This window comes from Phoenix dactylifera, chromosome 6 (genome assembly GCF_009389715.1).
Source record: "Phoenix dactylifera cultivar Barhee BC4 chromosome 6, palm_55x_up_171113_PBpolish2nd_filt_p, whole genome shotgun sequence".
NCBI lineage: Eukaryota > Viridiplantae > Streptophyta > Magnoliopsida > Arecales > Arecaceae > Phoenix > Phoenix dactylifera.
The window spans coordinates 18,245,135-18,273,086 of NC_052397.1; the positions used below are offsets into that span (position 1 = coordinate 18,245,135).

General features: G+C 40.3%; 6 protein-coding genes and 1 non-coding gene across 10 annotated transcripts; 4 read left to right on the forward strand and 3 right to left on the reverse strand.

The window, feature by feature from the left end:
• Window positions 1–278: 278 nt before the first annotated feature.
• On the reverse strand, window positions 279–5,439 carry LOC103723945 (type IV inositol polyphosphate 5-phosphatase 11). Of its 3 annotated transcripts, none has more exons than XM_008815039.4 (8): window positions 5,057–5,439; window positions 4,443–4,602; window positions 4,218–4,348; window positions 3,043–3,119; window positions 2,814–2,939; window positions 2,416–2,603; window positions 879–1,016; window positions 279–770 (listed from the first exon to the last, which is right to left on the reverse strand). In XM_008815039.4, the coding sequence occupies exons 1-8, from the start codon at window positions 5,110–5,112 to the stop codon at window positions 612–614; spliced, it is 1,035 nt and encodes a 344-aa protein (XP_008813261.4). In that variant the 5' UTR covers window positions 5,113–5,439; the 3' UTR covers window positions 279–611. The 3 variants fall into 3 exon arrangements, with proteins under 3 accessions (XP_008813261.4, XP_026656093.2, XP_026656092.2); XM_026800292.2 differs by having other exon boundaries at window positions 2,449–2,612; XM_026800291.2 differs by having other exon boundaries at window positions 2,416–2,612; window positions 5,057–5,438.
• Window positions 5,440–7,953: 2,514 nt separating this feature from the next.
• Window positions 7,954–9,776, forward strand: LOC103723944. Its single transcript, XM_008815037.2, has 3 exons — window positions 7,954–8,295; window positions 8,388–8,708; window positions 9,480–9,776. Exons 1-3 carry the CDS (start codon window positions 8,196–8,198, stop codon window positions 9,557–9,559), a joined length of 501 nt encoding a protein of 166 aa, XP_008813259.2. The 5' UTR covers window positions 7,954–8,195; the 3' UTR covers window positions 9,560–9,776.
• Window positions 9,777–10,881: 1,105 nt separating this feature from the next.
• On the forward strand, window positions 10,882–18,125 carry LOC103723942 (protein TIC 62, chloroplastic). Of its 2 annotated transcripts, none has more exons than XM_039127694.1 (14): window positions 10,882–11,126; window positions 11,594–11,723; window positions 11,819–11,891; window positions 11,997–12,048; window positions 12,186–12,362; window positions 12,837–12,918; window positions 13,348–13,420; window positions 13,565–13,675; window positions 14,306–14,437; window positions 14,797–14,927; window positions 15,014–15,223; window positions 15,308–15,442; window positions 17,433–17,489; window positions 17,570–17,692. In XM_039127694.1, the coding sequence occupies exons 1-13, from the start codon at window positions 10,943–10,945 to the stop codon at window positions 17,458–17,460; spliced, it is 1,518 nt and encodes a 505-aa protein (XP_038983622.1). In that variant the 5' UTR covers window positions 10,882–10,942; the 3' UTR covers window positions 17,461–17,489; window positions 17,570–17,692. The 2 variants fall into 2 exon arrangements, with proteins under 2 accessions (XP_038983622.1, XP_008813258.1); XM_008815036.4 differs by lacking the exon at window positions 17,433–17,489 and adding an exon at window positions 17,870–18,125 and having other exon boundaries at window positions 10,884–11,126; window positions 17,570–17,755.
• Window positions 18,126–18,239: 114 nt separating this feature from the next.
• LOC103723941 (EEF1A lysine methyltransferase 4) lies at window positions 18,240–21,731 on the forward strand. The gene is made up of 7 exons (XM_008815035.4): window positions 18,240–18,887; window positions 19,057–19,153; window positions 19,258–19,396; window positions 19,509–19,591; window positions 20,823–20,957; window positions 21,047–21,151; window positions 21,310–21,731. The coding sequence occupies exons 1-7, from the start codon at window positions 18,691–18,693 to the stop codon at window positions 21,439–21,441; spliced, it is 888 nt and encodes a 295-aa protein (XP_008813257.3). The 5' UTR covers window positions 18,240–18,690; the 3' UTR covers window positions 21,442–21,731.
• On the forward strand, window positions 18,607–18,680 carry TRNAE-UUC. Its single transcript has one exon. It is a non-coding gene; the product is annotated as a tRNA-Glu (tRNA).
• A 1,753-nt stretch (window positions 21,732–23,484) lies between the features above and the next one.
• Window positions 23,485–24,156, reverse strand: LOC103723951 (agamous-like MADS-box protein AGL62). Its single transcript, XM_039127769.1, has one exon. The coding sequence runs from the start codon at window positions 24,154–24,156 to the stop codon at window positions 23,485–23,487; it is 672 nt and encodes a 223-aa protein (XP_038983697.1).
• Window positions 24,157–26,940: 2,784 nt separating this feature from the next.
• On the reverse strand, window positions 26,941–27,864 carry LOC103723949. The gene has a single exon (XM_008815048.2). The coding sequence runs from the start codon at window positions 27,862–27,864 to the stop codon at window positions 26,941–26,943; it is 924 nt and encodes a 307-aa protein (XP_008813270.2).
• Between the last annotated feature and the right edge of the window lie 88 nt (window positions 27,865–27,952).

Genomic DNA, 27,952 nt, shown 5'->3' on the forward strand with positions numbered 1-27,952 from the left:
TCACTTCAACCGATTTGCGTGCTATCCTACTAAAGCCGGAGAGCTTTGATCCCTGATTGTGTGAAATTGAGTTGCAAATCGATCGGTCAAGTTGCTTACCCTGTTACCCATCAATTTAGAGGTTTAATGTCGTCGTTTTGTAAGCCGAGTGTACAAATTTTCAGGCCTTGATGATAGTACTTTCATGCGTCTAAAGAATCCTATAGAGATGGCACAGGGCCTATTCTTTAGGTTTGAGAGGTGAGTATGCTAAACAAGTCAAGAGATGCAGTGGAGGGTAACAAGCAAATGTGTTCTTTATATAATACGGAGAGAATGTGCCTTCAAATCATTTACATGAAGAGACACATTACATAGCGAGATAACATGGCAAACATCAATCAACAATTTCAAGTATGTCACTGAAACCACTTTTGTCCTCTAAACTCCATTAGTGACAATAAATTATATACAGACAAAGAATCAGTGTGATTCAGCTCTGGTTGAGGAGTGTGTCGTTCCATTCTTCCGCTCTTCCATACGACGTGTTCGTTTGAATTCCTGGTTGCAGTCCGGGCTCCTGATTTTTTTTTTTGTTTCTTTTTTCTTTTTGGCAAAACTCTTTTGAATATTCACACATGGTTGAATTTTAGACAAAGATGAGCCTTCACTGGTTTATGGTCAGAGCTTTCAATCTGGTCCATTGACTCGTAGGAGTGCAATACTGCATCGATTCCAGAATAACCATCCACCTTAAACAAAATTCTGTCTGTCCATGAAGGTACTCTGATCTGAGGAGACATGTAAGAGATATGTTAGTATTTGACTAAACAATTCTATGGATTTTTGTTTTTCCCGATATAACTACAGAAGCATCAGAAACTAGTTAAGGCAATTACCTTATAGCTCGTGTCATAGTTGCTGCTCCCAGCATTATATTTGTATGTAGGTTTGAATGATAAGGTCCCCTCGCAATACCCATCGAATACCTGTCCTTTTTCTGCCTCTTGTAGAAGCTGATCTTTGCTAGTAAGCAGCTGTGGTAGTTGTGGAGAATACACATTACTTACATTAAAAAGTTGTTGATGTTTGCATTACATGTTCCTAATTTGGTAGTACAAAGATACAAAAGTACTAAAAGTAATGCCTGAGATTACCATGCACCTACTAGCCAATGATGTCAATTATCTTGCTCAAAGCACTTCACTTTTAATAGTAATTGTAACCACCTAAGGCCCACCCAAAAAAGCTAGCTAAAAATTGTTATATGAATTCATTAGTTCTGTTTAAGTACTCAAAATCTACCCAGTGCATAGTCAATGCGGGACTAAACATGCATTTGCATGAGTCCTCACACTCCCCCTATTTAAGCCCTAGCTTCATCGTTAAGCTAGGGGTTTAAATCCATTGAAATTTAATCACAAACATCACGATCAGCTTGTGAGCGATCCAATTAGACTTGTGCTGCAGTGTCTCCTAGTTTACATAGACCATGGACTAAGTTTGCTCTGATACTGTTTGTCACAATCTAAGACCTCACTAAAAAAAGCTATCCAGAAAGTATTATTTGGATTTTTTTGTTCTTATATAAGTATCCAAGATCTAACTGTTCATAGTTAATGTGGGATTAAACACATGCCATATGGAAAGAGTATATATATGTAGGAATACGTGTGGGTTTGTATTTAGTCTCACATTAACTATATACTGCGTAGATATTGGAAATTTATATAGGGCCAAGGAACTCAAATAATATCTTCTGGCTAACTTTTTGGATAAGATTCTAGGCTGTGACAAGGCATAGACTTTTTGTATGTAGTTGGAGTAATTTATCTCATCAATTGTTTAATTATCAGTCGTTTTGTTTAGTTCTCAAGAAAATTTGACGTCCTTGTTATTATTGTTCTATTGGCTGGGAAGGCTGATTCATGAGCTTGCATTTTTTAGCTTGTTTTGCAGGTCTACTAATAACTAAGTTGTAAGTTTGATGTCGCACTTTTCTTTCCTCTAGGTAAAAGATGGGTCTGCCTATATTCTTGGATCATATGGTTCATGTGAAAATAACTACAGTTAGGGGAGTACCTCAGTCCTCCATTACATTTTCAAAAAAAAAGAAAAACACTACAGTCATCTATTCACGAGAATGAAGTATATATATTGCTGATTGCAATTAATATACCATCTTTCAAGAAGGTGATGTCTTGGTTCACGAATATAGTGGTGTTTCCTCCAAAACATGGGAGGAATTAGATCTTGGTTTATACACCCTCAAGGCCATATGTTTCTTGTTTAGCCAGCAAGGATAAGGACATCTAACTGGCTAGATAGATGACTAATATCTGTTTATGTAATTTAAATAATGGTGCATCTGACTTCATCTGACACATATCTACCCAAAAAAAAAAAAAGGGGGGGGGGAGGAGGTGATTTGCTTACACTGAGAAGGTTTTTGCGTATCAAGCTCCTTACCGGCAGCGTACTCAAACCATGTATTCTGTAGTTGAGATCTCCCAGCCACACGGTTAAATGTGAAGGCCTTGCATATGGATTCCGGTCCTTTGAGAAGAGCGAGTGTGAGATGTGCCTGCACTGTGAATTCCTCTCCTCCACATTGCGTGCATGAGCTGCATGAGCTAATTACTGCTGAATTCAGCGCTAGCGCTGTATATAATCTGAAAATCTAGTCTCATGGGCTTATATGTGTGGTATTGTCCTTAATGGAGCTTAATTTTGTTGTTTATTTAGAACCAAATCTCAGGCCTCGAATCTTGGATGTCGAGAACTTGAATCTTACCGAGATCCATTAAGAGGGTCAGGCGTGTGTACCAACTAACCTGAAAGATGACAAGAAATGAAGAGCAAGCGGATCCCATTGAAGTTAATGTAGATGCCAACAGCCCCCTTCTTCCTGCCTATCAAGCCTCCGCAGCCTCGGACTGCATGCTTATCTATCCTCATCTCTGCATGGTTGAAATGGACAAAGGTTTCATGCATGCATGCCAAGAAGCAGGGAAGGATTTTGCAAGGTTCGTTATTTGTGAAGGTTTACAAATCTCGTCTCACCTTTTGTGGAGGGCTCTGAGTTCTTTGGGCCGAAGATAAATAGCTGTAGAGATTGCATGGTGGCTTCTCCCAAGAGACTATAAGATGGAAATTAAGAGATGAAGATTTCACTGTTAACAATGGAACCTCACCATTGCTTGTGCGAGTAATTTTGCTAAAACAGAAACTTATATGGGTAATTACAGCAACAACAAAGCGATGACAAATTCTTATCCAAGTAAGATGAAATTGTATATGGAGCAGAACTCTAGAGAAGGCTCCACATAACATGCTTATTGGGCGAGTTAATTAACTAACTAATTACATTGTGTCTTGGGTCGAAATGCTAGGCCAAATTGCCTGTTGTCTGTCTATAAATATGTCCAAGCCCCAGTTTGTCATCTGCCATGCTGACTGAGGCATTTGCTCTCCCAACCAGAGCACGAGTTCGCTAATGCTAAGCCTAATGTGCCTGGTGGGAATGGAAACAAGGGCTTGGTGGTGGAGCGGAGCCAGTAAACGATGCGGTCTGGATGTGCAAGGAATGGCCAAAAATTTGGAGCCACATAGATAGATTAGCTTCTAGCAAAAAATAAAAATAAAAATAAATAAATAGATAGATTAGCCCATATCCTCTGTTGACCGGCGGCGGCCGGGTGGTTGCTAAGGATGTGCTGCTAATCTCCACGTTGCGTATCTACTCATCCTCTCTGCAATGTTTGCAACCTCAAACGGATCCAAGAGACAATTCCAGACCCAGATCCGGGTCAAAATATTAAAATCAGATCCTTAACCCGTGGATTATCATCTGGATCCGAACACAGCAGAACCAACCCTACGTTTGGGTTACCTTGTCTTCCGTGGGAAGACATCAAAAAAGATCTCTCTAATAAATAAAAAGCACTCATTTATTAGAATCCCCAGCCCCAGTCAAAGCATGGCTCGATTCTGCATGCCCCTGTTAGAATCGCCAGCCGACGATCTTGTCTGATAATAAGAGCTTTCTTTAGTTTTTCGTTGAATGGTTCAAATGCATAACATTAAACTAATGATCACTCCGGTGCAGCCATGCTATCTCCGGATATACGTAGTTTCTCTCTCTAGCGGGCAGACAAGCATCTCAAGGGGGAAAAAAAAGATCTGCAAACATCAACAGCAGGAAGGCGCAAGAGAATCTGTCTGTGTTAGTTTTGTACCTGTGGGTTTCATCAAGAGCAGCCTGCAATAGCCTCGCAACGTTGCGTCTGGGAACTTCCTGCAATCCAACTGCTAAGAGATCAAACCTCCGGTCCCTGCCAACCAGCTCTGCGAAGTCCTCAGAGGAAGCCTTCATTCACATGCAAGTTTAGTCATCAGCCTTGAATGAACGGCTACCTGTTCTTGTTGTTGATATCGTGCATTCTGACATCGCGCATGCTTACCTTCCCATTCATGTTCCAAGTCACCACGCACAAGCACAGAACCGAACCAGTCGAGAACTCGCAGACCTTGTGGATCCCTACCGTCTTTATCCCCTCATGAGTCGGGATATCAGTGCAACTGGAATCTAGCCTCTGGTCCTTCGGCATTTTTGATCTTTTCCTGTAGTTATCATGACATGATCATGAGCAATGACATTGCATTGATGCGATGCACAAAGAATAATGCCACAAGATGTGACGAAAAGAAAAGGTTAGCCCAGTAGTCAATCGTCATCTTCTTCATCATCATGATTGTTGCAGTAAATCTAATGGCACGATTAGATATCTTTCGAGGTGAACATATGTTAAAGGGGCGGCCTAACTTGGGGAGGTGATCGCATATATGTATACCTCTTTCCACCAATATATGTCACTAATTTCATTGGATGTATATCTTCCTTACGGTATACCAAGTTGCAATAGTTAAAGATGTTGAAATCACCGCTTGTCCCAAAAGCTTAAGCTTTTGGGACAAGTGGTGTTTTCAACAAAAGAGAAGGAAAAGTAGGAGATTGTAGTGTAAAGAAGATTAGCGGTGCACAGTGAAGACATGGAAGTAGAAGAGGAAGGCGTACCTTCTGCCTTGAAGACCATTGCAATTACCCATGATTCTTTGCTCTCTGCTTCCCATACTTCAAATGCCATGACAAGAATCCCTCCTTTGTGCATGCTTATATGGAGACCACCCCATGCCCACTGCTTGGAGAAGGCGAAACAAAACTCAACTAATTGAGATGGCGCAACTTATAACATTGCGGAAGATGTGTCCCCACTGACTTTGGGACCTTTCTTTTGACAAGTTTTTCTTCTGGCGGTGCCCTGACCGAATAAAAGTTCCCCTTCGTCTTCTTTTCCTTTCTCTTGTCATTCAAGTTAGTGTAGGGGTATTGACCTTCAATGATAATTTTAATCAAATTTAAAGATGCCCTGCAGCTTTCTTATGCAGCCGTCCATCCTCTCTACCGCATTCAACTCAAAACTTTTCTTGACTATCCGGCCAACACGATAACTTGTTTGAAGCTGACATTGACCATTGCTCAACCGACGCGTGCAGCGAAGAGACATCTGACAAGTGTCTGGTCGGGCTACATGATAAGGACAATACAATATGATAAGACCAATGACTTACCTAGAAATTTTCCAGGTCCAGACTTTTCTTGTACAGTCTTATGACGCTAGCTACAAACATAGGAATCGTAATAACCAGGATGCCAGAGTTTGTGTTTGGCCTGGACATGAAAAGGCTAATTGATCGATTAAAGAGGAAGTTTTAAACTACAAGAGGAAAAAAAGTACATATTATACATCAGAGCTCCCAATTCATTTTTTCCCATGATCATATTTAGTTTTATCCTCTCACCTGACCAAATTCCAGCCCCAACTTCTTATAACCAATGACTATAGTTAGAATGAAAAGCACCATCTACTAATTCGACAGATTTGCAAGGATATAAAAGATTCAGATGATTGTCGTGCAAAGGCATTCTTAGTTCTAACCGATCCTCTCCCACAATACAGAATGAATTGTCACCTGCTGAAAACGTGCTGTGTGTGTAGCCGTATCGCTAAAGAAATCTATGCGTGAATTTGATGCAGTGGAAAAAAAAGATCATATGTCATCAAAAGTAATCCAAAGACTGGACAGCAGAAGTTTTTCAGGATAAGGTTCTGGTATTGCTTGTGCACAAGAAACCCATGTCTTTCTGCAGATTTATTTAGGTCAAACTAATGATCTCATGAGATCATTAGTTCAACTCTCTTTTGTCAAATAGAGAAAGCAACCGCCATTAAATTTTGGCTGGAAAGAGAGAACTATGATATAGTTGTGGTGTGAATCCGAACACTGAAGACATTTCTTCAAAACAAAGGGCATCCGCATCCTGCTCTTGAAAGGAATAGGAGAAACGACAAAATTTAGATATCGATATAGGTGAATTTACAGCAGTCTTGTTTGAAATGTATGATGCTGTCTATTGTACTTGAGAAGCTGCAACCATCTCCAAGATGAAAAGGCTGCCCTCTCTTCCAGTGTCCACTCCAACTCACATGCCATATGCATCAATATGGAGATGGATAACACTCGTATGAAGATCGGCAATTTCATGCCATCTCCTTTATCTTGACCCTCCAAAGTTTTGCTTCAACCTATCCGACTGAGGCATTCATTGCAAGCAGTTGAGGTATCTTGTGTAGTCGCAGGGGGGCAAGCACAATCTACATAAAAAGAATGCTTCTAGTTTCAGTAGATTGACATCTGAGGTGTAAGCCGCGTGCCATGCTCAAAAGGAGATGGAGTCGTGAAGAACATAATGAAGGAGGTCGACACGGTTGAGAAGGAGGGGGAGTTGGAGTTGCCGACCAGGACATCACCGAAGGATAACTCTTTTAATGACAAAACAGGATTAAATATTAGCAAAGAACAAGAGCTTACTGATGACATCATCTTGCTTTCAGCAGAACTAAATCCTGAAAAATAGCATAGCTGTGTAAATATAGAAGATGCAAGTAGATGACGCTTTATGAGCATCAGTGCCAACATTTAGGTTTCCCTAACATTCACCATTGTAGAAGATGTGAAGAGAGATATTAAGTAGATTTCTTAGTTATCACATGACGTTGTATTGCCAGCTAAGCGGTGTAACAATGGCATTGTATAAAGTCACACTTATACAAAAGTTTTTTTTGGATAGTTCTAGAGTTATATGTCCCTTCCAGTCAATTATGACTGTAAAATGCACACCAGGCTGGCTAATTTTTCGTACTTCTAGTTATGTCATTATTTATTATAACATTCATAGGGCTACCTTTTTTTTTGTTTGTTTTCTTAAGGATGAATAGCACCTCCACAACCACACCCCCCTCCACTTGCTTTATTTATTTATTTGGTGAAAATTGTAACAGGATAGCAAAGAAGAAAAAACAGGAAAATTAAGTCCTCAGAGAGAATGGAAAGAAGAAAACAACAGGATAGCAAAGGAAAGGAAAAAGTGGGGAAGGGGTTAGAAATTGTTGTTGGTAGCTGTGTGGGGTAGGGAAACGAACAGGCTTCTTCCTCGAGTCATTTGGTATTATTCGGACAATAGAAGTACAATGATAGTGTGCTGTAATGATGTTTGCACCCTTACTATCTGGCTGTTTGCACCCTCCCATCACTTCTTTGAAATTTACAGGCTTCTTGGCTAATTTGTTCAATGCGTCTAAGTCCACCTATCTTCTTGAATTTCAAAGCGCTTTCACTTTTCTGATTGGCATCAATACTAGGAGCGAAGTATGCGGGAGGACCCTGTTTAGCCCTTTGTAAATGTTGGATTCATTTAAAAGTATTGGGCAAAGCATCTAGGATTTTCACTGACCTGGGAGTGGATGGAAAGGACACTTTGTGGATCAATAAACATCGTCCTCCTTGAGGATATATCAAACCTATGAAAAGATAGTTTTCCACCGATCTGTACTCCATTCCCATGTCTATGTAAAAAAAAAGAAGAATGGTTTACATAGACTGATTGACATTTTTTTTCATAGCTCACAAGTGGCTAATTTTAATCTCTCTGTGCTATAGCCATTCAGAGACATATAGGATAAAGATGCCAACGACATGGTTTGTGCTATGGTGACGTTGACTCTGTTTTGTGCTCGAGGTCACCGGATCATGCTCCATGCTTTCATTGTAGGTCAAACAATAGCCGAGAAACGGTAGAAGAAAAAAACAGGAGGATGGCGATGTCAACCGATCGATCTCCCCTGCTACCATGGTGTTCCATACCCATGGGCTTACTCTTTGCTTATTCTGCATCGATTCAGTTAAATGATCCAGGTAGCGTCATTGCCTCAAATCCTTTGCGTTCTCCCTCCCCACTTTACTGCCCATTTTGTTTGCAATATTAAAGGGCTCCACATCTGTATCAGATTGGTACTTTTGGGTCCCACTCTATGCTCTTGCTTCTGGTGTTAATCTCCTCCAAGCGAGATCGACAGCCAGGATCCTCAACCGAGTGGCTCTGTTGGACCTCCGGCTTGGAGTTGTCCTGCTCCTCAAGGTCGTTGTGGAAGCCCATTTATATGGATTGGCCGGATTTTGGTCGTTGGACATGCGTGAGAGGGCTGTGAGAGAGAAGATTGGTTGTGGGTTGGTGGTGATCTCCATGTTTCTTCATATCAAGGCTTCTCGAGCTTCCAAAGAGACCAGGAAAGGGAAGAAGGAACGGGCTGCTAGATTTGCTGAATCTGGTGCGACATTGCTCTTATTTTTCTCCTTTTTTTTCATCGTTGTCGATTAAAGGTTCAAAAAACTCCCTTTTAAATATCTAGATAGTATTCGCCTATTACGTTAGTGGTGGAAGAAAATTAGAAACATCAAGAATTCATAGCTTCAAAAGTCTTCGCTTTTTTTTTTTACAAGGTCAAAACTCATAAATTGAGTTAGAAAATAGACATGTCGGGCAGATCTAGACAAATATGAAAAAAAAAAAACTCTCAATACGGAACATTTCTTTTGTTGAAGAAAAGAAAGGTACTAAGGCCACACAAAATCCATTAAGGAAGAAGTACAGGTGACAATTAGATTAAAGGATTGAGCTCTTTTCCCTAGGTCAATAGTTACCCATTCTTTTGAAAGGGTGGGAAATCTGGGCGGTAGGTTCTCCGGTTGCCAAGCTTATTTGTGACCAAATGGCGATGATTAAGGCATCCCATCCTATCAGGATATGTAATAACATTCTTTTATCAGAAGTTTTAATATATCTTGATCATTTAATAAAAGGCACCTGCTATTCGATACTCAACAGTGACAAAGATGGCTATGAAAACTTTGTGAATGCCCACGATTTTTTTATTTTTTTTTCTGCGCGTGAGCGTGTGTGAAACAATTTATGAGTTCTAACAATTGAATGAATTGAATGATGATACATTGATCATATTTTGTATATATACAATTCACCTAATCATGTAGCAAATGAGAAGGCATTTGTAATAACGTTTATTAAAAAATATCTTGAGCAGGGATGGCGATCCTTGCGGCTGTCAGTTTTGGACTTTCCGTCTACTTCTACATGTTCGTTAGACAGCATATGAAGTTCTGACTCAGATGATGAAGAGGTTCGTCATGCCGAGATTGCTCATCCATATATATGCCTGAAATCCCTTTCTATTTGTGCAAATATGAAGGAAAGTTGAGGATGTTTCCGAGGGATGTACCTATAATCTTTCATGTTTGTAACGATTGATGCCAAAGAACATGTTGTCTGAGGACAAGAACGTGAAGAGGTTTATCGTATCCAAAGTTGACATCCGTGCGCATTTCCCCTCTTGATTTCCTTAATTGTAGATTAAGTAATGTTAGAACTAGGAGGCAAAAGCATCCAGGCTAGGCTTGTTTGCGGATGATGTGATTATTGATGTTGTTTATCCCAAGCTTTTACAAACTCGTACAATTGCAAGGATGTACACAAGCCGGCTATTTCTCTCTCATTAGTTCCTGTGTTTTTTTTCTTCCAAATAATTCTTCTACTTAGCCCGGTTTTTTTTAGATGCATCTGACTGTGTGATTTGTGAACTTTTGGGACCTAGATCTTACTTTCGATATTTTTTTTTATTTTTTAATTTTTTAAAAAATTCGAGTTGAAGGGTTGAATAATTATTTCCTTCTTGTTGATTCTATATTGCAAGTAGTAGGAGTCGATTCTTTTCCACCATGAATCTTCATTGGCGTGGTATCTCCAAGCCTACTAGGGCAACAGATAAATGCTGGGTTTTTCCAGGTTTCCAATGCTGAGCCGACCTCCAGCCTTAGCTTTACAAGCACTATCTAGTTCACCAAGAAATGAAAAGCATTCACTGATTCTCCACTCTCCATCTTGAAAGCTTATAAATTTCCAAGATTAGAGAAAGTTTTCTTGCTTGTTTGGAATTATCAAGGACATTTTGTTTGAAATTTGATGCTTACTTCTCACATCTTGGGTTTGAACATAAGAGCTCTTACTTAGACTATAGTTGTTGATTGGAATTAACAAGGAGATAAACTAAAAGCAAGAGAATACAAAACCTTGATTAATGCTATCTCCTGGACTGACCGGATTCTACATGAACACTTGGATCGCGCATCTTTGTTGCCCTTGAACTACATGTCATCTACCTATGGACTCGCACGGCCTTGGGTTGCCGCATTACTTCTGGGCTTCAACGCACAAGATTGTTCATGACATTCTGAACCTTGAGGCTAGAAGGCCCACTGGGCCGAACCAGTCCATGAGGAGGAGGAGAGAGCTGGAGCGGAAGATAGACACGTTGGACCACGAAATCCCGAGATGAGGACCTGGCTCCGCCACGTCGGAAAATAGAATGCTATCTCCATCTTCGCGCGGCTCTCAACCGATCGAATAAAAAGAGAAATTCCACAAGAAAATAGAAAGATAAAAGAAACCGAACGAAAGAACGAAAGAACGAAAGAAAGAAAGAGAGGAGGAATGGAGCTCTTCTCGTTGAGTTCTCCTGCTGCCATGACCCGCCTCCCCCCATCTTCACGGAGAAGAGCTGGAATGGAGAAGCCCACCTCCTCCTCCAGTCAATCACTCACCCTTCCTATCAAAAGCAGGGGGCTTCCAGATGCCCCAAACCCCCGGCTCCTGGACTTCCGGCCTGGAGCTTCTGGTATGTCGCCGTTTTGACCCGTCTCATCTCTCTCTCTCCCTCTCTCTCTCTCTCTCTCTCTCTCTCTCTCTCGCGTTTTCTTCATGTTGAGTTTGTGCATGGTTTACTTCATTTCTTGAACTGAATGATGCTTTGATTGGAGAGTACGTCGCCTGCTATTATTCTTTCTTTGATAATTTCTTGCAGAGAAAATATCATGCCCTATTGGTTTTTGTGAATATTCCCGAATGTGATGAATGCAGTAGCTGAAAATTTCACGAGTCACCGATGTGGGTAATCGATTTATGTCCACATTGGAAAATGAGAAACCTAAATCAGTACCATTATGAATCCTTTTTTTTAAAAAGAAAAAAATCATTAGTCTATGCGAAAAAAATCTTTCTTTTGCACTAGAACAACTAAAAGTCAGTATTTTGAAGATGTTGCAAACTTTGTTCCGTTGTTATTTAATCTATGTCCTGCCACAGGATCCATGCAAGGTACAGCTGCAGCCAGTTCCAGCACCGCGGACGCCCGTAAACAGGAAATGTGCTCAAAGGATGCAAATCTTGTATTCGTTGCTGGCGCAACTGGTAGAGTTGGTTCGCGCACTGTAAGGTTGCCCACACCTGCTCTGTCCCCACAGCAGGCATATATTATTGGGCTGTAATGTTTCATCTACAGATGTGATAAGTTTTTCGAATGTTAATCAGGGAGCTTCTGAGACTTGGGTTTCGGGTAAGAGCAGGTGTCAGAAGTGCACAGAGAGCGGAGACCCTGGTGCAGGTAACAAGACTTGAGCTCCTGAGTCTGTCACATGATGCAATGTTGATTTGATATTGACATTCAGTTTTAGGATCCTGATGCTTTATATGCGTCTGTCTTCTTCAGAGTGTACGCCAAATGAAGCTTGATGATGGAGCTGGAACTTCGGGAACTCGACGTAAGATAAGGATTAATTGGGCAAGATTTTAATCTTCTCTATCCAACAAGAAGCTCTGAATTAGGTGATGCTGTCTCTTGTTGAACACCAGTTGCTTCCTGCTGCCAATAACAGATGCTTTTTGGTTTTTAGATCAGCTGTAGAGAAGCTTGAACTTGTTGAATGTGACCTGGAAAATCAAGGTGAAATAAGTCCAGCAATAGGCAATTCCTCCATAGTTGTATGCTGCATAGGAGCCAGCGAAAAGGAAATCTTTGATGTAACAGGACCATACCGCATTGACTACAAAGCTACTAAAAACCTCATTGAAGCAGGTAAAAAGTCAAGAAATATTCTGTCCGATCAAGTTTATACCATTATGCCATAATAGTGCGCCATTCATCCTCTGACCGTATTTCTAGGTAAACTTTTGTACAACTGCCAAGACAACGAATTACGATTATCCTCCAGAGTTCAAAGATTTTGCCATGGGATAGCTAATATATTTCTTCTCTAACATAGAAAAGCAGTTTGTTGTTAAACTATAGTTTTTGGCCCTTGTTTTTCTTACAACTGTTTCACCATTTCTTCTGCCACTGCTTTTTTCTAATTTCTTAGTTCCAACATGCATGTGTTTTATGAAATCTGAGAAAAAAATACTTGTGAGATTCCTAGGAATTTTTAAGCCATCTTGTTGATCTCCAAGCATTCAAATTTGAGCTCGAGGGGTTTCCAACAGATTTGACATATTTATTTGTTTACTTATTCTTTTATTTAATCATGTCTCCTCATGCCTTCTTGCCTTGCAGCAACTATTGCAAAAGTTGACCACTTCATTCTGCTTACTTCTCTGGGGACGAATAAGATTGGGTTTCCTGCTTCTATTCTGAAGTAAGTGATATTCCAGGTTATTTAGAAGTTAAATATTCTATTGCTATCTTAAGCTATTTGTGGTGAGTATTCATTATATGACTACCTAAACACATCTGCTGCTCATTTACTAAACATTCAATCATATATGATGCGACTTAGTTATCACTGTGATTTACTGTAACAGTGGAAGACATCATCAATCATCTTCTTCAGCTTAACTCTGTGTTATCTGTTCAAACTTCTTCTCAATGTCAATATTTATTATTAGTGCTTACTTCAAAAACCTTGTATGATAAGATGTTCAGAAACCAGCAAAAGTAAACAAAGAAAATACTCTGAAGTTTAGGGTCATGCTATCTGCCTGATACTTCAGGCCGCTTACAATAAATTCCTTATTCATAACCGTGAATGACCAATTCCTGTTAATGACCTTTTCTTTGGCTGAAGCTTGTTTTGGGGGGTTCTAATTTGGAAAAGAAAGGCAGAAGAAGCATTACTTGCCAGTGGTCTTCCTTACACAGTATGTGCAAATTGTAAATTTAGTATATCCATTAAAATAAATTATTGACAGAATAATATGTTAAAATCACAGCCATGTGCTTTCATATTTTGCAAAGCATCTTCTTTGAGATCTCTGGACTTAATTTAATAATTTCATTTTCAGATAGTGAGGCCAGGAGGTATGGAGCGGCCAACAGACTCCTACAAGGAAACCCATAACATTGTCCTTGCAAATGAAGATACATTATTTGGTGGTCAAGTGTCAAATCTTCAGGTTATTGCCATGTTGCAGTCATTTGCACTTCATAGCTTTTTAGGACTTTCTTGTTACTTATTTCAGTACAACTAGCTTCAAGAGATTTTATTGCAGCTGCATTTCTTGTATATCTGTGGTTTTATTTTTTTTATGCGCACTTTTCTGATGGCAACTTCAATAGCATCAGTAAACATACAACTGCATGTAGTTGTAAGTTTGTTTATGTTAGTTACTGAAAATGCCACAAATGTATCGTTCTTAGAAAAATATATATATATATATATATATTTGTAATAGTAATTGATGTACTAGTTTGATGGCATGGTGATACCAAGGTGATATATTAATCTGAAAAGTAGAAAGTATGACTTGTATAGACATATATTTGTGTGTAGATATATATTTGTTAGGACTTCTGCCTTGTACTCGTCCAATTAAAATATGATCAAGGAACAAATTCACGATACCCATGCCCAGAAGATACAATACTGTGGGAAAACCTTCATATTTGGTACACCATGTATCTCTGACAATGTTGACAGCATATAGCTATTCACCCGTGCATGCATCAGGAGTGTAGTGAAACATGAACTGTTAAGGTGTATTATTATTACTCTGAGTGGAAAATTTGCTGGTTACTACCTGCAGGTTGCAGAGCTAATGGCGTTCATGGCAAAGAATAGAAAGCTCTCCTTCTGTAAGGTGGTGGAAGTGATTGCAGAAACAACTGCACCATTATTGCCCATGGAAGATCTTCTTGCAAAGATTCCTCCACAACGGGTTGGTACCTCATCAAAAGTTTCCAGAACTGATTAAACATTTTTTTTTTAATCTATGTGGCAACCCAAAAAGAAAGAATATAGCCTTCTATTATTTATTTACATTTCCATTGGTCAAGCGTACATGTTTAAATAGATGATTATGAACCAGGCAACAATCAATTCCCTAGGATGATACTAGAATTTAACAATTTCCATTTGTTGACTGGATAGCAGTGCAATTTGTCGAACAACATAAAAGGTTAAGGCCAGCTGTATGAGAAAATATGTATGATCCTGTTAGTGTACATTCCTGTAATTTTTTTTACTTTTCCTTTTTTAAGAAAGAAGTCTGTTCTTCATTAATTGTTTTCTTGTCAGGAGCTACCAGCGGAATTCAAGAAAGATCCTGCACCTCCAAGTATTACATCTGGACCTAGCAAATCTGTCATCAAGAATGGACCTGAGCAGATGGAAGTGCCAAAGACCAGTCCACTTTCTCCTTATTCTATGTAAGCTGCTTAATTTTACATTTATGTCATAGAATAGGGATTAAGATTAAGCTTGAAAACCAGTAAACAATGATTATTGGTTGTAGGTATGAGGATTTGAGACCACCAACTTCTCCCACACCAACTCCAAGCACCACAACTAGAAGTGCAAAAGAGAAACAAGAGGAGTTTGTGCAAGCTAAGTCTGCGCCTAAACTTACATCTCCTGAAACAAGTTCATCCGTATCGACAGGTGTCACTAAGAAAGAACCAGCCCAAGCTCCAGCTCAGACAAGGGCTCTTTCTCCTTATGTGGCGTAAGCAAATTCCTGTAGTATTATTTGATAGGCACTTTGAATCATGGTTTCTTTTTATGTTTGATTCACAAAATGGTTCGGCAGATACGAAGATTTGAAACCACCTACCTCTCCTACTCCAACTCCGAGTTCTGTCCTCGGCAGTTTCAAGGAGAATACCATGAATGCCACACCACCATCAGTTCCTCAAAGCTCAAGACATCAATCACCCTATCCAGTGTGAGGCTAGCTTATTCTTTACTTCAGTCTTCCATCTTATAATTGGACTTTATAATAAGCACTTATAGTGTTTCAAGTTTTCAACATGTAAACTGTTGATAAAGTGACTGGTAGTACTGTTTATAATTCTACAGTTGAAGTTATGGCAAGCTGTAGTAGCATATCTACTTTTTCTAGTCTACTATTGCACCAAACTGTACTATAAATATCGGAGGGAGGAAGGGAGGGAGGTAGGGAGGTGGGCATGTAATAGATCTGAAGTTGGGTGGATGATATATAATCATGCTTGTAGTGTCAGCGAAACCATTCCGAACTGCTCGGTTCAGGGTATACCGAGCCGTACCAGAAGCGGACCAGGATGGTTCTGGCCTTCAAATCAAAAAACAAAAAAGGAGGAAGAGAGGGAAAAGAAAAGTGGGGGAGAGAGAGAGGGGGGGAGGGGGACGAAGGGTGTGGAGGAGGGGTTCCATCCACCAATTCCCATGTTTCTTACGAAATAGGGTCCCGGAGGGGCTTTCCTTTTTTTGAAGAGTTTTAAGTGAAATCGGCAATCTCCTTGCCGACTTCACTAAATTTTTTAAAATAAAAAAATTATTTTGAAAAAATTTAAGGTTGCTGACTTCACTTAATTTTTTCAAAATAAAAAAATATATATATTGAAAAAAAAGTTTACCATTTCACTTAATTTTTCAGGATTAAATATTTTTTATTTTGAAAAGAATTAAGTGAAGTTGACAAGGTAATTGCCGACTTCACTTGAATTCTTTAAAATAAAAAAAAGCCCCCCTTCAGGACCCTTATTTCGAACGAAATATGGAAACCAAAGGGCAGGCCCCCTCCACGCCCTTCTTTGGCCCTCTGCCAACCTTTCGCCACCCTCCCTCTCCATCCCTTTCTCCCTCCCTCTCACTCCCTCCCTCTCTTTCTCTCTTCCTCTCTCTTGTTCTCCCTCTCCCCGCCCTCTTTGCCGTGTTGAGCTGCACTCCGCCGGCCTTCTCCCTTTCTTTTCCTCACTTCTTTCCTCTCCCTCTCCCTCCCTCCCCCCTCTCTCTCATTTTCTCTCTCCCATTCTCCCTCTCCCCCTGCTCTCTTTGCTGTGTTGGTATAGGCCAGGCACAAAACAACATGAGGGCGTACCGAACCGTGCCGCCGGACGACCAGCTCCGATACCAATATAGCAATCCTTGATGCTTGGGATATTTTAGTTTTGAAGGCTTATTAAGGTGAATTTTAATGCTCATAATGTTGTACTTATAGAAGTAAGGGCAGAATAAGAGGCCCCAAGAATATGAGATATATGTTGCAGAAAGAAAAATGTTGAAGTGGATGTCTGGTAAAGCTAGGTAGGAAATACAATAGAGATGGGACAAAATAAATGATTATGGGATTTGTAGGAATGACAGATAAGTGGTTAGACCGAACATCTAACATATTTTGGGCATGTTTATTCAAGATTTAATGGAGGCCTTAGTTGAGTAAATGGCTTCTTTCCATGTCCAAGGGCCAAGAAAGAAAAATTGAAGGTTCACCTTGAGGAAAAAATTACAATCTGGAATTTACATTGGATATAACCCTTTGTAGCAAAGGAATAGTAAACAAAGGCCATTAATGCTGATCCTAGATTATTAAATCTTTTTCAGCTACACTTAAGTCATGAGACCAGCATATAAAGTTTATCATTATCAGGGAAACAGCATTCTCATGATACTTCGGCTTCCCTCTGTGTACTAGGGCAGGCGAAAGGCAAAGGTGATTAATTCTCATCCAAGGTGAGGGTCTGCTAGGGCTTAACCAGTATCAAGGGTTGACCCAGCAAAAACCAAACCAGGAAGCTCAACAATGAGTCACCTCCAGTGGATGATCTCATGTTTTCATTTTTCTTTGTAACATTTACATGCTAATATGACAATGTGCTTGTGCAATGAAACATGTCTTGGTCCTGCATGCCCTCGCAGATGATTTGTTTTCTTGATGTTTCTTTCATGCATAGAATGTTGGCTGTAGCTGTAACCATATGACAGCACCCGTGTGCACTCATACCTGAAGGGTATGTTTGTGATTTTTCTTATTTTCATACTTATTCTTCTTTTCTCCAAGAGTTCATGGAAACTCCTTACGGTATGATAGGTCCGAGCCTCCTGCTTCACCATCTCCAAATGCTTCAGCTGCTGTGTCATCCATTTCAGCATTGGCTAATGATGGTAATCCCCTCACATCCACATCCAGCATTTCTCAGACTCCGACTGCGAATATATCATCAGAAGCGCAGCATGTTAAGCAACAGAAAGAGCAGGCCCTTTCACCATTTACAATGTAAATCTTCTTATCTTTTCTATTATTATCCCTTGGGAATTTCGTTTTAGATAATCTGTATTTTTTTTTCATAAATTTGGAAGGCCTAAATATGCTTTTCATTGACGTGAACAGGTATGAAGATTTGAAGCCTCCAAGCTCACCTTTGCCATCAGTTCCAAAATATTAGTTCAGTTGCGAGGTAGAAAACAGAAACATCTCTTTCTTTGTGAATGTAAGCAAAACATTGCAGAGGTTGCGACCGGCAGGTTATCTGTTTTTGTAGAATATCTCCCTTGCTTGTACACGGACAAGAATTTCCTATAACCGTTCAATGACTCTTGCTTGAAACTGACTTTTAAAAGGACAGCAGGAAATTTATGGAAGAAGATATAGTTTTGCCCACTTGGGTATTGTGACTTGCACTGCCAAGGCATTGCTGTCGAATGATAACCATCTAACCGGTATAGCCTGACATTGGTTAAATATCTATGAGGACTTTATCTATCGGCACATTTTTTTCAGAAAATATAAGGTGGCTGTGTTTCCATTTTTTTATTTGGATTTCACATTCTATGCTTGTTAGATGAACAAATGTTTTCCATATCAAATCATGCATTCTTGCCTGTAATGTGGACATGAGAACTTGACACCGATCTGCAAGGCTTGGTTTCAAAATAAGCTAAGCATCGATTAGAAGAAGATCTTCAACTTCTTGGAAATATTGAGGCCACATAAATAGGAAAAGGGTGGTCACTATTCTCCTCGAGTCGACCTAAAATGGTAGCACAAGGGTAGGAGACTGGTTGGGATTGTGTGTTTTAGAGGGCGAAAAGGAGTGTTATGTTAGATGCAAACAACTCATTCACGCATCCATTGTCGTCTAGTCCGGTTAGGATACCTGGCTTTCACCCAGGCGACCCGGGTTCAAATCCCGGCAATGGAATCATTTTTTAATGGTTTTAGTTATTATCATTATTATTTTTATTTTCTCCATTCCTCCCGACGCCCGTCGCTTTACCCCCTCTGCGACCACTAGGGTTGGGCTGGATTGCTGGGGTCTGATGAATAACCGGGAGGAAAGCTGCGACATGGAGGCGGGTGCTGAGCCTCGGCCCCGGAGCACCTCCGCCTACCTGAATCCTCGCTACTGGTGCGTTTATATATAATCACTGACCTCCTTCTCGACGAACCACTCGTCGATTTCACCCTTGTTGGCTCTCTCTTTTCAATCATCACCATCGTCGTCGTCGTGATATCTAACCTCTTTATAATCCGGAACTTTCTTTTGCTCTCAACTAAAAATTAATTCAAACAAGAAGGGATGATCGTTTCGCGTCGGAGGAGCACTACGAGTGGTGCAAGGACTACTCCCTTTTCCGCCACCTCCTCCATCCCCTCCTCAGCCCCGCTCTCTCTGTACGTGCCATTTCCCACCCGTCCCCCATCCTCCTCCACTCTATTTCAAATCTCCCGTTTCTTCCTTTTTTCCCCCCTAAATTCGTGCAGCACAAGCGTGGCAGGTACTGGAGATCGGATGCGGGAGCTCGCGGCTGTGCGAGGAGTTGCTCAAGGACGGCGTCACCGACGTCACCTGCATCGATCTCTCCTCCGTCGCCGTGGACCGGATGAGGAAGCGCCTGTCCGACCAGGGCATCCACGGTAATCTCCTGCTGCCCCTATTACTGTTACTATTGGGGCTCTGTTGTTGCAAAATTCAGCAGCTAGACAAATTTCCCGAGTTACTTTTTTTTTATGGTGTTTATTTGTGCAGGCGTCAAAGTGCTGCAGGCTGACATGCTAGACCTGCCCTTCGGCAGCGAATGCTTCGATCTTGTGATTGAGAAAGGGACCATGGTAGGCCTGTCTTGCCCCCCTCTTTTAACTATTCTTTACAGCTATCGGAATGTTAACATGCTAAATAATCTTCTGAGCACTTGTTGCTTGAATCTCTGAATTCTCTGATAATCTCTAGCATCCGGTGCCTGAATTATTATGTTTCTTCTTCTTCTTCTTCTTCTTCTTCTTCTTTTAGGAACGAACTTCTTATGAATATAATTAGATATTAGGATCGAATCCTGACTCTCAAAACATTTTGCACGTTTGTATGGTCGTAGAGCCCTCCTTTTCATCTGCATCCCTCTCAGGCACCTTTTCTATTCTCTCTCTCTCTCTCTCTCTCTCTCTCTCTCTCTCTCTCTCTCTCTCTCTCTCTTCCAACTCAGCAATATCCTTTGTGCTTAGCTTATACTGTATGCCTAGAATTCTCCATAGGTGGACTGCAAGAAATTGCCAGGAATCTTCTCCTAGGGAGGAGCATCATCGGTAGGTAATCAAATCCACGCAAGAACCCATCAAAATAGAGTGTTGTTGATGAAGCGAAGCGAGCATGCAATTTCGTGCCTCTATAGTAAATGCTGTGGATATGAGCATTGCTTTCAAGAATGCGAATGGATATGTTAGGTTTCCTCCAAGTCCTGGTTTTTTGCCATTTCAGGAGCACGGAACCTATCTCCGATTTATTTTTTATGCACCTTTGCACTATACCAATAAATGATGACCCTTGCATGTGTTCTCTCACTGGATTCCTCTTGAATAAATTTGCTATTGCGATGAGATTTTTGTTCGAGCATTGCAGCTGCTGATGCATTCACGTTCCATTATCCCCTTGATTTGGAAAATGTAATCAAAATATGGTAAAAGTTATCCTCTTAGAGTCTGACTTATATGCTTGGTTGTTTTCTAAGTTGCTTCCCGTGTTTCCAGAACCATTATGTCTGCTAAATTGCCTAATCTTTCTCAAAATATTTCTATATGTGTTACTTGCAAGGCCAGTCCACTTTAAAAAGGAAACCAAAATATAATTTTGGTGGACTTGATTTAAAAAAATAACCATATTGCTAAATAATGAAGTAAAGAAAAAAGGAAGAAAGAAAGAAAGAAAGAAAATAGCTTCTTTCCCTTTTCAGGTACCATCATTATTGGCTTAGTGGGGTGCCTGTTGCATTTGAAATTACTGTCTTTTACCTTCTTTTGGCCTTTATATGTATATTTATCGAACTGCTTGTGCAAAACATCCTTTTGAAAGGATGTATTGTTTGTGGACAGTGGTGATCCATGGAACCCTCGGCCTGCAATGGTAGATAAGGTGATGAAAATGCTTGAAGGTGTTTACAAGGTCTTGAAACCTGAGGGCACCTTTGTTTCAATTTCCTTTGGGCAGGTAAACCAATTAATCCCAACCCCAATGCCCCCACCCTTTATTTGTCCATCTTTCTGACAAAGCTGTGCTCTTTTTGCATCCTCCTACAGCCACACTTCAGGTGTCCGCTTTTTGAAGCCCCAGGTTTTACCTGGTCTGTTGAATGGGACAGATTTGGGGATGAATTCCATTATTTCTTCTATACCCTGAAGAAGGTATTTGTTTCCCTCCCTTCCCTTTCTGTTCATCTATTGCATGTATGATATTGGCTTGACCAGAATCATTTTCAATTCCTTAGCGGCATTTCCTTTATCTTTGTTGTTTCTTCATGCTTCCCATTTGGTATCACAACTCTCTGCCTTATTTTTTTCAGGGTAGGCTGTCATCCATCAGTGGCAGACATCAGAGCAAGAGCTCGGACGTACCATCTATTAGTTTATTACATGAGGAGCTGGAGAATGAGGATTATATTTTCCGCACCACCATTGGTGAGTCGGAGATGTAAAAATATCCTTTAAGGGTGGAAGAATACAGTAGCATCTCGACAGAAGAAATGAAAAAAGTGATAACGAATACAGAAAATTAGGGCTTTCTCTTTTCAGTTTTGAGAGGGACGGACTTAAGAGGAGGCCATTTTAATAAACAGGCAATTCCTTCTTTTGTAGTAACATGATTCAATATTAGCATGTATACCACCACTTAATTTGAATTTGTGTTGTAAACAGCTGTGCTGATTTTATGCTTAGATGGCATCTTATGGTCAAAAATTGGAATGGAATACATTGTTTTTGACTATATTATTCTCTCCAGTATGTTTGATAGCTGCAGAAGTGCAGGTAAAATTATTCTATCAGATCTTATGCAGTCATGTGGCCTAAACAGCTTTCTAAACTGCATTTCAGACTTTATACTGCCTTAACTCTTCTCTTCTGGTTGCCCGTGCATTTTCTCAACAAGCTTATCTACTTTTTTACGGGAAGAGAAAATTGTATATATTTGGATACAAATATTGCAAGCAAGTCAAACTAGAGGCCTGACTTGGAGTCTTCTAAAAACTAAGCCTTATTGATTATATATATATAAAAAAAAAAAAAACCAACCTTACTTATTAAAGATATGAGTTTTTATTTTTAAAATATTAAAATAAAGAGTTCTTACTTTTAAATTTTCTAGAAATAATAAAAAAAATTTAAAAATAAAAATAGAAAGAAGAGCACCAAACATGTTTTCTTATCGGAGTTTTCTGTGCTTCTATTCTTGAAAGTGGAAAAAAAGACATAAAAGAGACATCAAACGTGTTTGCCAATATCAAACTAAATAGACAGATAAAAATAGCAAATTTGAGTAACCTCGTCATGTGGAACAGTCTCATCCAACTTTCAATTATCATGCAAATCACCCAGCAGCTATGATAGGTCTCTAAGAAAGTACGTATTCAATTTCCAGCAGCTAATTCAATGGTTTGCCTCGAATGAGCTATCATATCATTTAAAGGTCATTCAAATTTTATTTTTGATGTCATTGCCATAAAACTGCCGATCATTAATATCATTCACTTTATGTATTAGTAATCATAGTATTGCAACACAAGGTTAATTTGTAGAATTTATATTATATAATCATTTAGAGAATTATAGGGAATTTATGGATAGTTTTCAAAATTGAAACTAAAATTGGAAAGGGGGAAACACCACGATCATGAATTTCCTACGCGCTATGACTTACTATATGCGTGTCTACCTCTCCCTGAAACAGAAATTAACGTATCCAAGCTAAAACAAAATCATATGTTAAAGAAAAGAAGTCTTCTGACATACTGATGCTTAACTAACAAGTAGATTATGGTCAAAGTTCTATGGTCTTTGAGTTGAATCTTCAACAATCTAATCCATAAAGCAAAATTGCCATTATACTAACTTAGTATTTCAGGAAAAGAAGGAAAAGAAAAAAAGAGTTAATTACAGAATAGAATTCAGACTAGTCTTCATAGCCAAATTCTATTCTTCTTTATCTTGTTTTATGTCATTTTCTGTTTTACAAAAGAGTATTTATGAGCCATAAAGTTGTACGGAGAGCATTCAACTCTTTGTGGTGATATGGGGCCACGACCACGAGAGAGAGATCCCAACTAACTTAATTCTAGTGCATTCTTTTTTTTTACGAAAAAAAAACTAATCAGTCGAGAAAGAGCAATCTATTAACAATTTAAGTGCTTGAATAGTGTATTAAAAAGGCTGAAATCATAAAGCATGCAAGTTTCGGTCCTTGTTCTGCTATGCATAATAGAATATCAATATATATTAGATATCAAGTTTTATAGCAACGGACATGCTAATTCACCAAAGGAGAAATACAAAGTTTTTTTATGCTATCCCAGCCTTGGAACGAACATATGTAGGGTTCTGATACAAGACTTGACAAACATGATAGCAGTAAGAAGGAGATGAAGCGCACCACACGTCACCGACTAAGAGTTCTCCTTATTATTTTTTCAGATCTTGCTATGCAAAAGAGATCGAGGAAGACAACCTAAAGGGCATTCGATTCATCAGAAGAAGCCATGCCCGAAACTCAAGCCGCCAAGAGAAGGATGGATGGCATCCTCATTCTTAATGGCAAAGGGCCCGGGAAGACCGACGGCGGCGCCGCCCATCGGATAGTGCTGCTGCTGCTGCTGCTGCTGCTTGCGAGCCAAGGCCTCATGCAGCAGCTGATCAGCAATCTTGGCGACATTGTTCCTCAGCTCCAGCAGCTTCTTCTCGTACTCCTCCAGCTCCTCGAGGCCGAGGGAGTCCACGTTGTTGTCCCACCAGCAGGGGCGGCCCCCCTGCTCCGCCTTCATGGCCTCCTCGAGGGCGTCGCGCCGCTTCCTCTCGGCATCCACCAGGCCATGCAGCTCCATGTACTGGCGGTTGAGCTCGCGCACGACCGCCCCGCGGCGCGAGTCCGCCGCGGGGCCGCCGCTGCTGCCATGGTGGGGGTTGCCGGTTAGGAAGCGGTCAAAGACCACGTCGACGGAGGGGTGGCCGAAAGAGAAGGCCTTGCCGGCAGGAGAGAATACGACGACGCCGATCTCGGCGCCGCAGAGGATAGAGAGCTCGCTGGCTTTCTTGAAGAGGCCGGTGCGGCGCTTGGAGAAGCATACCTGGCGGGCCTCCTCATTCTGGATCCGCTTGATCTCGATCTTCTGGCGTCCCATGCTCGGCTTCCTCCTCACCATTGATGCGATCGAGCAGCAACACCTGTAGCTGAGTTGGGAGAGACGAGAGCAGGAGGAGGAGCGGAATTTATAGAGAAGGAATGCTTTTCGTTTCCATTCTGGAAGGCCCAAATACTAAATTTCTATGTACGGAGGGGAATCGAGCTGCGGTGATGATCTGGATTCAAGGAGGAAGCATGACCGGTAAATCACGTTAATAGTTTTCTTTTTTTATTTATAAATTTTGCTGCTGTTTCCTTTTATACGTGATTATTGATATGAGAGGGTGATGTGCTGTAGGTTATAAAAAAATTGCCCCGTTTGCATGATTGTTACTGATATGCCAAATGTGGACCCAAACTTCACTGTACATGAATTGTTACCGCCTCCAGTTTTCATTGCTGAATTTTGTATTCCCATATATGATTTTACTTTCTCAATCAGATAAATTTTCCTTGCCATATGCGTTTACTCTTCTGAATAATTAACTATCCAATTAAAAATGGTGGACTCCACCAAAGTTGGCATAAACCCAATCCCCCTCTCTGTGATTTTAACAAGATGGAACAGCATGCAGGATATCCATGTCTTGCAGGAAATCAGACTAGCATGCATGCATGCATGATTCACTTTTTAGCTGCTCAAACGTCATTTCTCATGGGTGCATGATGATGGCGATCTGAAGTTGGATATATATTTATGAATTTCAATATGCTACCAGAAAACAAAATTATATTAAGTCGCCTTCTAGCTTCCAAAATTACATAGAATACCATCATCAAACTGAATGCTAAAAGAACCTTTTTCACATAATTTCTGCATGGCATCGTAAATCAACCGTCAGGCATATATGTGGACGCATATGCGCAAATATCCCGACCCCCTCCAAGTTATATGGGCTCCTTCCAAACAAACATGCACCATTATGTAAAGTAATACTCGGATTATAACACCAAGTGTCTGGTGCGCTTAGAATCATCAAATATATAAAGAACAAAAAGAAGAAGGAGGAGGAGCAGAAGAAAGAGAACTAGATGATGCATGCAGCAGTACAAGCATTTCAATAGGCCAAGAGTAGTGGTGATAAGTATAAAACTTGGTGATTACTTATAGTATAAGATTATTGATTTAGATGGATTATCGAACTTGATACGGACTATTTTAGCTACTACGAAAACAATTGGATAGGGTCAAGAAGAAAGACTCGCCACATCAAAAAATTAAAATGTGTGCTAACCTTCAGAAAGCTCTAGCTTGCCCGTATGGTGTTTGATTGATATGCTCTTCTTAAAGAGTTGAGTAACTTTTCGAGAACCGCTATCTAAAGATGCGGTGCATTAAATGATCGGGGCCAAATTCAATTTTTAAAATCATGCAATAGGTCAATTAGTGTAAAAAAAAAAAATGCAAGAAAGTTTTTGACCACGTATATCTCTCATTTCTTGAAAAATTAGGTGAAGTTGCTAAAAACAAAGTCAATATAGAAATTAATATTTACCTCCTATAGGTTTATGCTTTTTCATGATTATTTTTTAATAATCATATTTATTTTGGAAAAACTGTATCACATTTTAACTAGAAGAGGAGTTGAGCTCAAATTGTACAAGGACGGACTATGCTAATACAAATAGAGGCATCGTATTTAATTCATTAATGAAAAAAAAAAGAAGAACTAAACCCAGCTTTGCTAATTATTCTATTTTTCTAATTTTTTAAGATATTCGAGTTGAGTTAGATGAAAGAATTATTTCTTTCTCCTAGGTTAGGTTAATTATACTTCTTGTGAGAATCAAAGTAGGGAAATTTCTAAGTGCCAATGGTTCTTGTATTATTTATGATGAATGCCTTATGGTGATTGAAGAAAAAAGATTCATAGAAAAATATATCCATACATAGTTTAGATAGGAAGACAAGGTCCCAAAGTAATAGGCGAGAAATCGATGCATGACGCTGATGTTCTTGTAATGAAACTGTAGAACCATTTAGCCTTCATACTGGAAGAGAATATAGAACCATTTAAGCTTTGTGGAGGAAGACATACAAGTGTCTCTGGAAGATCATTGCTGATCTACATTTGTGCAAAGGTAGAAGTTATATGCACCATGTAAGATACAGAATGGAACACTACACAGAGTAGATTAACCGTGTCGGCTTAAGATCTAGAACAAAGACCAAACAAATAATAGAAAAGAGTGCTGGAAGAAAAATAATTAGGAGAGAAAAAATAATATTTTATTAAAAAGAATGAGCTATATGAAAAAGCTCTTTCTCACTTCTCACCAAGAAGGACAACTCTCACTCTTTTCTTCTCTTTCTTTTCTCAGCCACTCCTCTTTTCTTAAGCCACTTTCTTTTTCTCAAACCACTCTTCTTTTCTCAAGCCACACCAAAGGAGACACCAAATCCCCTTTAAATAAAGTGGGATGTTTGATTCCTACTCAAATTCAATACCTACTAAAAGATAAGACTTATCACTACTAAAGGATAAGGATAAGACTTATCACTATTAAAGGATAAGAATAAGATTTATCACTACCAAAAGATAAGGATAAGACTTTTTACTACTAAAGAATAAGTATGCTAGTAGAATAAAACTAAAAATGGAATTCTAGCATAAATAGGTTAAACAATGATTTTCAACACTCTCTCCTATTGCGAAGTCCATGCTGACAATGTTGAACTTGTTGATGTCATGAAATGCTATAGCAGTCGTTGCCAATATTGCCACAGTAACAACAATATGTAACAACTTGTCAAACCAATAATTGAATAGTAGAACTTTTTTTTTTTGGGTACAACATCAGCTCACCCATGTCGAGCATGGGAGCAGCTATCTAAATTAGAAGAAAGAAGATAACCCAAAGCATGAGGCATCACTGTACGAACAACCCAGATGAAGCCTCCAGCATGGTGGGTAGCAAATGAAGCCACCCAGTCTGCCGCATTGTTCGCCTCATTGTAGACATATGTGTTGCCATACAGTCCACACTCAGCTAAGAGCCTGCGAATGTTGCATAGTAGCGGTCTGAAACCGACATCACGACCTCGGCCCCGAAACCCCTCAATCACCATGGCCGAGTCACCCTCGAGGAGGATGTAGTCCGCCCCCAGAACCCGCCTCGCATAGGTAACTCCCTCCCATGCTGCTCTGATCTCGACTCCAAGGACCGAGGTGTCAAATATTCTCTGGTCCTCAACCGCTATCAGTCTAGCCTCATGGTCTCTGATGACAAAGCCCACGCCACGAGTGCTCCCACCTTCACCCACACTACCGTCGAAATTCACCTTGAGAAAATCAGAAGGTGGAGGCTCCAAGGAGACCAAAACGATCTTGGGCACTACTAGAGGAGGAGGGGAGCCCCAGATTTTTCCGGTCATCTTAAGGGGGGACAACGTGGCTGCGCAAGTGACCTTCATTGCCTGAAGAAGAGCCCGATCTGCTACCATCAGTGGGTGCATTATCTTGTTCTCGAAGATCCGAGCATTCCTATCCAACCAGCTATGGTAGGCCAGGTAGGTTGCCATGATTCTTGGGCCCTCGACCTCTGACCTCCGAGAGGAGGTCTCCAGAAAGAGCATGATGGCCTCTGTCGTCAACCACCCCTGCCAGGGTGCCAGGAGACTAGAGGCGCACCCCCAGATTTGGGCGACCCTCGGGCATCCAAGAATGACATGAAAAATAGACTCCTCCATCCTCGAGCAGTCCGGGCACTCAGGCGAAATGTGCATCTCTCGTCGAGCCAGCATGTTTCTGGTAGGCAGACAGCCCCAAGCCACCTTCTAGATGAACAAGGCAGCTTGGGGGTGAACATAGAGC